General features: G+C 38.4%; 1 protein-coding gene across 1 annotated transcript; it reads left to right on the forward strand.

Annotated features, from left to right (window-relative positions):
* The first annotated feature begins 281 nt into the window (after positions 1-281).
* Positions 282-11712, forward strand: aste1a (asteroid homolog 1a). Its single transcript, XM_044358987.1, has 6 exons — positions 282-693; positions 5375-6207; positions 7160-7465; positions 9414-9612; positions 10049-10187; positions 10592-11712. The coding sequence occupies exons 1-6, from the start codon at positions 567-569 to the stop codon at positions 11013-11015; spliced, it is 2028 nt and encodes a 675-aa protein (XP_044214922.1). The 5' UTR covers positions 282-566; the 3' UTR covers positions 11016-11712.
* The last annotated feature ends 1155 nt before the right edge of the window (positions 11713-12867 follow it).

The raw sequence follows: 12867 nt of genomic DNA on the forward strand, positions 1-12867 counted from the left end.
TCTGAAAAGTAACTAAAGCTGTCAAATAAATGTAGTGGAGTAGAAAGTACAACATTTCCCTCTGTAATGTAGAAAGTAGCATCACATGGAAATACTCAAGTAAAGTACAAGTACCTCTTGTACTTAAATACAGTACTTGAATAAATGTACTTAGTTACTTTGCATCACTGAAATCGGATGGCTGTTAATGGGTTAAAGAACATATTGAGCCACATTTCTCGGTTTGATTTAAGACATTAAAGAGTGATATTCATAATAAAAGAAGGTAAACTGTTACTGACCCTTAATGTTGTAAAATGGTTTATCATCCCAGAAAATGTCCCTCTCCTCTCTGCACAAAATGTTTGCATATATATTATAGGCCTTTATTGTTAGTCATCACACTTCTCGTCTTCTGGTCTATGAAGAAATAAAATCTTGCAGCAGTCTACTGAAGGCATGTTGCCACACACTGACCGTCACACTGATGTCAGGAAAGTGAAACTTACGGAAACAGAAACGGAGTGTGGAGGCATCAGGTATAAGAGCGGCGGTTATGAGGGCGCGTCAGCAGACTCAGACCCAAGATGGGTGTTCGAGGCTTGGTCACTTTCATAGAGAAACACCCGCAGATCTACCGGGACGTCCGGTTCATGAAGAGCCGGCTGGTGATCGACGGCTCCAACCTGGTCCACTTCTTGTACTTCGACTCAGGTGGGACCACAGAGACAAGTACTTTGGCTGCAGAACTGCACTCAAATATTACAGCTACTATACGTCAGAGGGAAATTTACTTTTAACATTACTCTCATATGACAGTTTGTATTCATATTCTAAATTTTAAATTCTAATTTAACAAAATTTAAGGCAAAGCATATTTCATAAGTCACTTTATACAATGCATAAAACATTAAAAAGAAAAAAAAACAGCATAAAATCATTAAAATGCAGATTAAAAATAATAGCAATCACTTTAAAGAAATACAAAAAGTTAAGAACAGACATAAATACAAGATGGGTGAAGATGTTTTGGATCCCGCTCCAGGTTTCATAACCGTTTTCATCTGGATGGCGTCGAGCCTGATGGTGATAGAGGAAGCATTAAGGTCTTTGTTTACTTATGTAAAAGTATCAATAAACCACTCCAGGCTAAAATACTCTCTAACACAAGTACCTGCGGCGTCCCAATTAAACAGAGGCTTTGTGGGGAAGAGCCCTATTTTCCGGCGCGCTACTAAACAGGTCACATGCACGCGCATGGATATAGTTATTACTGTCAATAGCATTTCACTTCAAACAGAAAAAATGTAGCCAAGCGGGTACCACAAAAAGACAGAAAACATATACCAGACTTGTATGGAAAGCCAAGCAGGTCAAAAATACGTGATTTTTAACACGTTAACAACGCATTGACGCACAAACAACGTGTTGTTAACGGTATTGATTTATAGACTATAGGGTGCTATTCATTTGCTCTTCCTCGGGTCTCAGCTGCTCCCAGCAAGTAAGGAGGAATTTAATTCATCAAATGGACTTCCTCATTCAGTCAAGCATCATTTTGAGGCCACAGCAACTACTCATGATGCACATCGTCTCAGCTGTCAAATATAGAGAAGGCAGCTATCAATATGTAGAAATTATGAAGTTTAAACTCTAATGTTTAAACTTAAAATTCATGTACAATTAATTAACACCTTAAACGTACTTAGCAATTTCAACATGGTGATAGCTGGAAGGAAAACACCTGATAACTGCTTCGGTAACTGCTTCTATGTTTTATTTTATTATAAATCTACAGCAGCGTCTGGCTGTCACAGAATAAGACATAAACAGACCATTTAAATATATTAATTACTGAAGGAACAAAACCTACATTAAGGAGCAATAAAAACAGCTGTAGCCTGCAGAATATGTTTATATACAAAAAATTGCTTATTTAGTTTGTGACAGTCTGACGTCCTTTTCAGGCTCAGGATGATTTTATAGGAGAGACATGACTGTGCAGCGTCTTATTTTATTTTACGGAGCTGATGTACTTGAAACAGAAAAGAAGCCTCTGGGCTTATGAAGAAAAAAATAAAGTTACAAGTGTTTTTGTGATTGATTTATGATTCAGTAATTTTTATTTCATGAATCAATATGAAACGCTGCTGTTGGTGCTGTCATTCCTGTTACACTAGTAGTTTTTCCTGATGTGTTGTATTACAACAACAGCCTGACTGTTTACTGGCCCGTCGGATCATCTGACCAGTAAGTAAGCACATTCGATCAAAGGGCAAGGCCAGTTTATTTATATAGCACTATTCAGTCAGAGCCGGAGGAGACAGGATGCGAGGAATAAATTAGTCAAATGAAAAGCACTCCTAGGTTACATAACATGACAACATCGGAACATGCCAACAGCATCAACTGTTGGTCTTACACAAAACCTGCTGCATAGTAAAACACCCTGGAGGCAACGTCACTGTACTTGAACATGGCGATGTAAACATAGTGATTTGGGTGTGCTGCCACACATGGATTACCACAACATGAATAGACACAGCATTGTGTTTATTTTTGTGGAGACAAATGTTTGGAAAATTGGAATGTAATGAGCTAATAAACACAACATTGGCATATTTTTTACTATTATTATTAATTCAGGAACCGTAATGTACAGAAAATTAAAATCTACAACCTGTGACACAAAAACGGACGATATTTTTGAGCTCACACTAAATTTCTTATAGTAGGCTTTCAGGGGAGCTTATGTCCTTTTCAGGAGAGCCCTGTTCCTCTTAGCTTCCCTGTAATTCGAACCCTGAGTAAAAGTCCTGCATTCATAGCTTAGGTGTCAAAATGAACTTAAAAGTATCAAAAGTGGCCAAAATGATCCCATAAAACAGCAGAATGGCTCACATTATATACTACTGGGTTATTAACAGCTGTGGAGGAAGTACTGAGATCAGTACCACAATGACAAACATACTCCATTACAAGTTAAATTCCATTATTACTTTTTTTTTTAAGTACACAGGTGTCAAAATGTAAAAAGTGGCCAAAGCGTTCCCATAAAACATTTTACAAGTAGCAAAACTATAATGACAAAAATACTCCATTACAAGTAAAAGTCCTGCATTTAAAATCTTGTAAAAGTACTCATTATGCAAAGTGGCCCCATTTAGTGTTATGGTGTTATATGTGTTTATTGTTGTATTTATCTTATGGGACTATTATCACTGAATCACTGATGTATGCATTTCAGTGTTTTTTTTTAAGGCAAAGCTAATTTGTCAATTTTTTTATTGTTGGGAAGTCTAATATATAATAATACATATTTTATAAACTGATCACTTTATGTATAAAATATTGATCCTCAGAACTGTACTTAGTAAATGTACTTTGTTTCATTCCACCACTGGTTATTAACACCGATGCATCAAAATAAAAGCAGCTTTTTAATGTTGTAGCTAGTTGAGCTGGACCTTGTTGTCTATAAACTGCTGGTAGTTTAATCAATAAACATCCATCATATTTTGAGAACAGTATGAAAATGATTTGGGAAAAGAGGGTGGCTGAAATCTTATATAGGCCTACAATTTTATTTAAAAAAAAAAAAACAGGACCATCCCCATTATTAATATAAATTGATTATAGTTATTATAATTACATTTATTCTGATTGATATTTTCTTTGGACCCTCTCTTTAATTTAGCACAAAACCGCTATTAGAAACCCATTAGAAATATATTTTCTGACAAGCATAATAAAATGGTGACTGTTCAGCCACCACTCCCTATTTCCGAAGAAAAAGCTGCTAAATAATCAGTACTTATTGTTATCATAAACTGGGAACTGGTTCTGTGGCTGCTGAGGACCAAAATAGTTCTTGCCCCACCCTGGATTCCAAAGACTAAGCCCTGCTGGCAACTCTGTGAGGCCATAAACACAACGTTGGTTTGAGGTCAGGTGCTAACAGGCTCACAATCATAATGCTAAGAGGGTGATGTTTAGCAGGTACAATGTTAACCATTGTCACTATATTAATTCAGTTTCTTAGCATGCTAATGTTTGCTAATTAGCAGTAAACACAAAATATTTAAAAGACCAAAGATATTCAAATTCATCTTGAGTCATCATGAATGTGTGAATCAAATTTCATGGTAATCCATCTAATAGTTGTTGACATTTGACACAAAACTACAAAGGTGAACCAAATGGTGGTGCTATAGCATAAGTCCAGGGATCACTTAAATCGTAGGATTTATTGTCTGGGAACAAAGATTTTCTGTAGGAAATTTCAATTTCATGGCAACCCATCCTAGTGTTGTTGGACCAAAGTGGTGGACTGAAGGACATTAACTTCCCTGGAGCTATGTTGCTAGATTGCTAAAAATCAGTGGTGGAAAGTGACTAAGTACATTTATTCAAGTTTGAGGTACTTGTACTTTACTTGAGTATTTCCATTTGGTGCTACTCTATACTTCCACTCCACTACATTTCAGAGGGAAATATTGTCCTTTCTACTCCACTACATTTATTTGACAGCTTTAGTTACTTTTCAGATGAAGATTTGACACAATGGATAATATAACAAGCTGTGGTTTGTGGTTTCAGTGGTTTCCAACCTTTTTGGCTTTTGACGTCTGACAAAAAGCAGTGTGTAGTCGGGGTCACATTTCACATGTCTATGAGTTGTTAACAGCTCCACCAAATAGTGATTTTTCCCTCTAAACTTCTCACAAGCTTTCATTTCAATAAATGTTCAAATGATCCAATATTTCAGCAAAAATCAAAGATTAGAGAAAAAGTCCAAACGCTGAAAACAGATTTGTGTATCAGAACTTTGTTATTTCTTCTTTCCTCTCCCATTAATCATCTCACAACCCCTCAGATTTATCTGCTGACCCTTTGGAGGGGCCCAACCCCTAGGTTGGGAACCACTGGACCTAATTAACTAACTGTCTATAAAGCACTTTAATTGTAGTAGGATTTTTCATGCAGGACTTTTACTTGTAATGGAGTATTTTTACATTTTACATTACTGAAGTAAAGGATCTGAGTATTTCTTTCACCACTGTACAAAAATGACTGTCCAAGACATAAAGCCACAGGTCTGATTTTAAGACTATGAAGCTGATCATGAATCTTTGATCTCAGGTGTTCCAGGTTCCACCCTTACAAACTACCTTATGCTCAAACATAGTGTTTGTTATGGATGGTCCATGATTACCACAGAAGTCCAGTAATAAGGCACCAGTCACATTCAGATCAGGCAGGCTGTTCTTTGCTGCCCCCTGCACTGTGTAACTTACTGTTGAATTCCTTGTCAAACTTGAAATGACTAGACTTTACGTCTCTATTTGAATGTGGTGTTCAAATTGTTCTGTGTTTCCTTTGGTTGATTGGTCAGATCTGGACCAGAATCATGGCGGGGAGTATGCTGGCTTTGAAGAGCTGATTGAGAAGTTCATCGCAGCCCTCAGAGCCTGTGAGGTGGCACCATATGTGGTGATGGACGGAGGCTCAGACCAAACCGACAAAAAGCTTGAAACTGTGACGAAAAGAGCTGAAGATCGAATCCAGAAAGCCCATCGAGCAGCGGTGGATGGTGGGAAGGCGGGCATCTTGCCACAGCTGGCCAAGCTGGTGTTCATACAGACGCTGGCCCGGCTAGAAGTCCCAGTGGCCCGGTGCTTTGCAGAGGCTGACCAGGAGATAGCCTCACTGGCCAGAGAGTGGCAGTGCCCGGTGCTTTCCAGAGACAGCGACTTCTACATCTTTGACCTCCCGGCGGGGCTGCTGCCCATCTCTCATTTCCAGTGGGAAGGGGTGAAGCAGAGAGGCTTGCAGAGCTACATCCCCTGTAAGGGCTACAACATCTCCAGCTTCTGCACCTTGTTCAACATCCAGCGCCAGCTCCTGCCCACTTTTGCCGCCCTGGCCGGGAATGACTACGTGAAGCTGGAGACGATGGATTCACCCATCTCCTGGGCTCAATATGCCCCGGCAGGCAGCGCGACGGCAAGCCGCCTGGAGGGATTGCTTCACTGGCTGAAGATCTTCCAGCAGCCTCAGGAGGCCTTGGAGGCAGCACTGCAGCTGATGGGAGGGTTGACCACGAAGAAAAAACTGAAGGTGCAGCAGGGCTTGGCTCTGGGGATGGAAGAGTACGAGCTGCCTCCCAGCACCCTGATGAGGTTCTTCATGGATGGGGTGGCACCTCCATTCCCAGAAGAGGAAGAGGTAATAAAATCCTTTACTTTTAAAGTGTTTTTGGACACATTTTCCTTTATTAAGGCCTGGTCATACCAGAAAGTGGCACAGCAAAAATCATCCACTATCTGTGAAATCTGTGGTTCTGTAATGAAGCCGGCACTATTGCCAGGGTTAGTTAATAAACTACTGTAGCTGGCAAACCAACGCAATAGCCAGCCAGACAATACTTAGTCACAACTCCCAGAGCTTCTTTCTATTCTTTGAGCTAGTTTGCTTGCTAACTGTCAGTTGGGAAGTTAGCAACCTAGCTAGATTGGTCACCAATGACTGGTCAAGAAGTTCACACACCTGCTAGCCATTAACTTTGATATCTATATTCATTTTTTGCCTTTTCTCAGTGATTCTTGCCTTAATTGAGAAAAGCCAACATTTATAATCAAATTAGAAATTGATTAAATAACTGAATTTCTAAACTAAAATTAATTTGACTGATTTAAGGGGACAATACTTTTATCATCATTGTAGTTCATCAAAATCTTCTGATCATTTCATGTCTACTAATCCACATCCGAAAAAAGTTAGTAACGCTATCTAAAAAAATATTATGATTTGGAACTTGTTTATAACCAGGGCTGTAGGTGAACAAGGACACAGTATGCTTAGCTAACTTTATAAGGGAATTATGTAAGTAACTTATCTTCACAATCAAACATTTGCAATGTTACTGTAAGAGACAAGTTAGATATTAATACAAATAACAAAGTTAATGGCTAGTTGCTCAGTTGGAAGCAGGTGTTACTGAAATCATTAGTTCCATTGGCTCTAAATTGAAGACATTTACAATGACAGCTGAGTAATTGATTATCCCAAGTACTAAAATGTTTATTTTCCATTTTCAATTGTATGTAGTACTATCCTCTATATTAAGTACCGTACTAGAGTAAATGTACTCAGTTTTCTCTGTCTTGTCCTCCTGGAGGTGGCTGGTCTTGTCCCAGATTGGACCTGGCTGCCTCTCACACAGTCCCGACTAACAACGGACATCCTGGACGTGCTGCTGTTGAAGAGGATGAGCCTCGGCTTTCCTGTGGACCATGGCAACATGCCCAGTGCTTGCCTGACCTCCAGGCCAATCCGCCAGGTGATGTACGGGCTGCTGCTGGGCAGAGGGACACAGTTTCATGTGGAGGAGCGAGACAGGGACGGCTTGCAGCTGAAATTCAACCCGGTCCATCCAACCTTCAAAGGGGTCCCTAAGCAGTTGAAACTCGACTCACTAGATAAGGTGAAGATTTTAGGGTTTTATCCAAACAGCCACAAGTTTATCATTATATTTATTACAGATGATGTGTTGTAAAACACAACACTTTATGTTAGGCTCACAAGATCAATACAGTTTTCTTTCGGATAAATTAAACTACAAGAGCAGGATCAACTTAACACAACCATTACATTTAACTTCACGCCACCACTGACAGGAATGTATTCTGGACTGTGCTGGACTTGCGTTGACTAGATCAAAATGTGTCAACTAACTGCTTGCATGACTTCTTATTACCAAATGGTACAAATAAATTAAATTAAAAAAAAAAAAGTACTAGGAAACTTAACTGACACATAAATACACCCAGGATAGGAGTATGGATGCACATCCAAACTGAAGCGGGCAGGTGCTGGGCAGAAAGTGAGCAAAAGTCAAAAAACAAAGAAACAGCTTGCACATTGCAGGGCTACAATGTCCACTTAGAATTTATTGCAATTTATTGCACTTGGTGCAATAAATTCTAAGTGGACTTTGGAGCGCTGCAGTGTGCGAGCTGTTTCTTTGTTTTTCGACATGCATACACCCACAAATTAAATAACATACTGTATATTTGGTAAAAACAATACACAAACATAACCATATCCTCTAAAACTTACAGTAGCTCATATAGTCAAACACTAATGCAGTCAAAAATAGCTTATTACAGCCAAAGCTGTATAACGCAGCAAAATGTCATACAGTAAAACTTAGATAATACAGACGAATTTAAGAAATACAGCCCAACTGAACATTAGCTAATACTCCCAAACTTTGCTAATGCAGTCAAACTCAACAAGCACAGTCAAATTTAACTATTACAGCCAAATGTACCTGACATAGAAAATGTAGCTAAAAAAAGCCAAACTTAGATAATTACAGCCAAACTTAACAAATACAGCCAAACTTAATGTTAGCTAATACTGCAAAATGTAGCTATTACAGCCAAACTTAACGATAGCTAATACAGGCAAACCTGTCTAATGCAGCCAAATGTAATACAGCAAAAGTTTGATAATACAGTTAAACTGAATGTTAGCTAATACTACAAAATGTAGCTAATACAGATAGATCATACAGTCAAACACTAAAGCAGTCAAACTTAGATCATTACAACCAAACGTAATGTTAGCAAACTAGCTAATGCAGTCTGATTTAAATATTACAGCCAAACGTAAAAAATAAGGCAAAATGTAGCTAATTGCTAAAACAATCAAAGTTTCTTACCAACACATGACCTTTGAGCAACCAATAGACCCTTTTCACAGCAGACATTTTGACTTGAGAAAGCAGGGAAAGCACTGGTGTAAATAATAACATTAATGATGGCTCCATTACATCGAATGTCCCCATACGCCATAAATATGTCACACAATTTTGTATTTGACAAGTCAAAATGTCTTCCCTGAAATTTATCAACTAATTAAATCCATGAAATTCAGCTCAACAATTATATTTATTAATTTTACATACTTAGTATAAATGAATATTGGTAGATTCTCTCTTTAGCCAAAGATTTTGATTAAAAAATGTTAAAAAATCTGTTTAGTCTCAAATGTTAATACTTGATACTATCATGACATAGACATTACATTGTGTATCATGCCTTTTTCAGAGCCGACTATGACAATAAACTGAATAACTTTGGGTTGTGGACAAAACAAGACATTTGAGGATGTCAACTTGGGCTTTGGGAAACAGTGATTGACATGTTTCTCCATTTTTTTTATATCTTATGGCCCAAACAATTAATTGATTTATCGAGAAAAATCATCAACAAATTCATCAATAATTGTTAGTTGCAGCCCTACTGTTTACCCTCGGTTAATGTTTATGTTTTCACCTTTAAATGTCCCTGAGTGAAAATAATAAAGTTACTGTTTCATGACTATATTCCATATTTACCTTTACTCCTCCTTTATGGCGACACCAGGCGGAGCCCTCTCAGCGTCTGCAGGTGTTACTGGGGGCTTTGGGGGTGTCTCAGGCCTCTCTGAGCTGCCTGCCGGCTCACCTGCACCTCCCAGTGGCCGTCACCTGCTACTGGTTTCAGAGAGCTCAACCCACTCCAGACCTGGGACTGCTGAAGGCGCTGGTGCTGAGCATCGGAGATGCACTGAAAAAAGGAACAGGTATTAAAAACACAAACACGTTATGCTTGAGTTTATGATCTGTGTCTGTAAGTTTGGATGTCAGATCTCTGACATCTGGTTTATCAAATTACCAGCAGAGTCACCCAAATTTGCAGTTTTCAGGCATGCCAACTACTCATAGAATGGACATCCAGAAAAAAAACACTTAACCTACAAAACCAACAGCATGTGAGCAAAATCAGAATAAAATACAGTCTGGACCTACACAATTTTCCTGACATTACATATTTTTGGCTAAAGCAACAATTAAAAATAAAAAACAAAACAAAATTTTCTCAACTGAAATGTCCACTCTCTAGCTCTTCCAGAGTGTCTGTCTCTTCATTCACATTTCCCAAACATTTTGGACATTACTTATTTTCTGTTCTGAACATGAATGTGACTGAAGTGTGTGTAATCTGTGTGTGTGTTGCAGCTGTGCAGAATTATCACTCTAACCTCAAGCCGCATGTCAATGTGGCTCATGCCTTCAACCAATGGCAGTCCTGCCTGAAAGACAGCATCCACCTGAACCAGCTGCTGGGCTGGCCGTTACCTGAACCATGCATGGCACGGTGAGTCTTGTAGTTTGTAACTTGCTGTACAGAATAAATGTGAACACTGAAGGCAGCCAAAGCATTAGTGCAGAAAGATGACAGAGCGAAAAAGCTTTGCAGAGCTGCAAAATTGGTAAAAATTCTCTCTGATCAAGCCTGAATTGGTGGCATGGTGGCTGAAAATTCATGAAAATAGAATTTAACAATTTGTAAAGCCAACCATTCTCAAATACATTATTTGAATAGGCACAGTGCCTCTGTTTCCAACTATTTTCGTTGTGCTCAAGTAAATTTCTGCTTCATAATAAGAAAATAAAACATGGACTCACATGAGAGTCTCCTTGACATATCCTGGTGATGTCCCTGATTCCAACCTGGCCGATGATGCTAAATCTCCATCTTATCTTTCTGATGTTCTCCAGGTTGTATGAGGGGACGCTGGTCCACCAGCTGGTCCACACCATGAGGTCAGGAAGAAAACTGAGGAACTTTCTGAAGAATGATCGCTCCAGTGCAAAGCTGTGCCGAACCATGCTGTCCGTCATCCACCAGTTTAAGGCTCAGGTAGCGGTGCCAGGAACCTCACAGACCCAGAAGAAACCGACGTCTCCACGGCAGCGGCTGCCTCTGGACGACCTGACCACCAACCTGCAGCAGCTGTTCATCATGTACGACGACGAGGAAACTGAGAATGAAGTAATCAGCGCGGTCAGAGCAGCGCAGGATCTACAGTTCGTTGATAAGGTGTCGTGGAGGACTCGTCACAAAGCTAAGGAGCGAAACAACAGGTGCAAAAACCCAGAATTGGCCCGCAAAACGGAGTGCCGAGGCTGGGACATCCTCTGATGCGAACCAAGCGTCCACCAAGTCCAACTAAAGTGCTCAAAGTCCAGTTCCATTGCATGTGCACCTCACTTCACTCCCAGTTTAGAAGCATACAGGAAAAAATATATAAATTCTGAAAGAAGTCCATCATGTAGGTGAACATACTCCATTTTAAAAGCCCTGTTTCTGCTGGTTTCCGGTTCTGGAATGAAACTAAGTACATTAACTGCGGTACTGTACTGAAGTATGGTTTTCAGATACTCGTGTTTCCGTTTTCTGCTACTTTATACTTCTACTCTGCTACAATCCAGACAAAACTATTGCACTTTTTATTGCACCAGATTCATCGACAGCTGTAGTTACTTTGTAGATGAAGATTTAACATAAAAAACTGCAAATGATAAGCTTATTTTATAAGATGGATTTCTTAAAGATTAACTACCAAACAGTATATAAAGTAAAATGTGCTTCACCTCAAACAACTTCAACAATGAAAACCTGCTAATCCAGTAACAGTATGATGCTAACAAGGGCTATTTTTCTGCAAAACGATTATTTTTTACTCATAATACATGCAGTGCATTTTGCAGATGATACTTTTATATTTTTACTTAAGTTAATTGCAGAACTTGTACTTGTTACAGAGTATTTTTACACTAATGTATTGATATTTTTATTGTAAGGAAAGGATTTGAGTACAGTTGTTGAGAGAAACAGTGAAACCGTCAAGATTTTAGATGTTTTGATGAAGTCGTAAAAGAAACGTAAAAAAAAAAAGTTGTATGTTTGATCCCCATGGCAACCTTTTAGCAAAACACTGAACCTTTATGTGACTCATTCAGGACAAAAACATCGACTCAATAAGTGAATTTGGATGCAAAAGTTTGATTTAATTCTGGTCCTCTGCTGGTTTTGATCTGATGACGAATCATTTTATTTTCTCTCCACTGTTGGTTGATGTTTAAAGCTACTGAGCACTTTTGTACTTTTAGAAAATATTAAAAAAAAACAAAAAAACATTGAAATGTTTGTAAAATTAAATGTGGTTAGATATGGTTCAAAGCTCAAAAAAAATATTTTAAGGTTGAAATTGAGCTTTTTAAATGATTTTTTGTTCACTTTTCCACTGATCAGGGATAAATTGTATTACTAAGTTAATTGTGAAGATATAAATGTTCCAGCAAGGAGGAAATTTGTAAGATTTTCAATATTTATGTTTTTAACTGTAATTAATAAGATATGAAGGGATACTGATAAGGAATTATTTAATGTCTTGTTTTGTGTTGGAAAATGTTATTTTTTAATGTTTCACGTGTAAATAAACACTCAGCCACTCAAGCTGCCTCTGTAAGTATGTATCCATGCACAGTAAAAAAAAGATGAATAAAAACAAAGTGAACTTCTTTAAAAGGTTTATAAAATTTTTAATATACATTTTATTCTCACCCACACACACTCACATACACGCACATCATAAATAAAACAGGAAATAAAGAGATAGTGAGTCAGTAGTGTGACTGGTGTTCGGTCTTTACAGCGTCACACTGAGCAGCAGCAGCAGCATCTTTAAAAAACGTGTGATTTTTTATTTTTCAGACGTCAAACTGACAAACTACTGCTGAGAGTAAAAACAGCCGCTGTGGTGGAGAGAGAGGAACTTCTCTGCTTAACAAACAGTATTTCACAAAGCTCTGCAATGTCACGTGTTAGAACAGAGAAGCTAAAATGATTACATCATTATTATTATTATTATTATAAAAAAGGGAACATTGTTTCTTAAAAATGTTTATTGTCTCTTATGTGTTACCGGTGAACCTTTGAAGTTTTTGGTTGTTCAAGGAAAACAACAAAGCAAATCCAGCAGTTATGGAGC

This window comes from Thunnus albacares, chromosome 8 (genome assembly GCF_914725855.1).
Source record: "Thunnus albacares chromosome 8, fThuAlb1.1, whole genome shotgun sequence".
NCBI lineage: Eukaryota > Metazoa > Chordata > Actinopteri > Scombriformes > Scombridae > Thunnus > Thunnus albacares.

Coding starts and splice junctions, on each gene's coding strand:
- aste1a (XM_044358987.1), top strand. CDS start 567: ATGGGTGTTCGAGGCTTGGTCACTTTCATAGAGAAACACCCGCAGATC. Junction 6,208..7,159: donor CATTCCCAGAAGAGGAAGAG/GTAATAAAATCC, acceptor GTCCTCCTGGAG/GTGGCTGGTCTTGTCCCAGA. Junction 7,466..9,413: donor AACTCGACTCACTAGATAAG/GTGAAGATTTTA, acceptor TGGCGACACCAG/GCGGAGCCCTCTCAGCGTCT.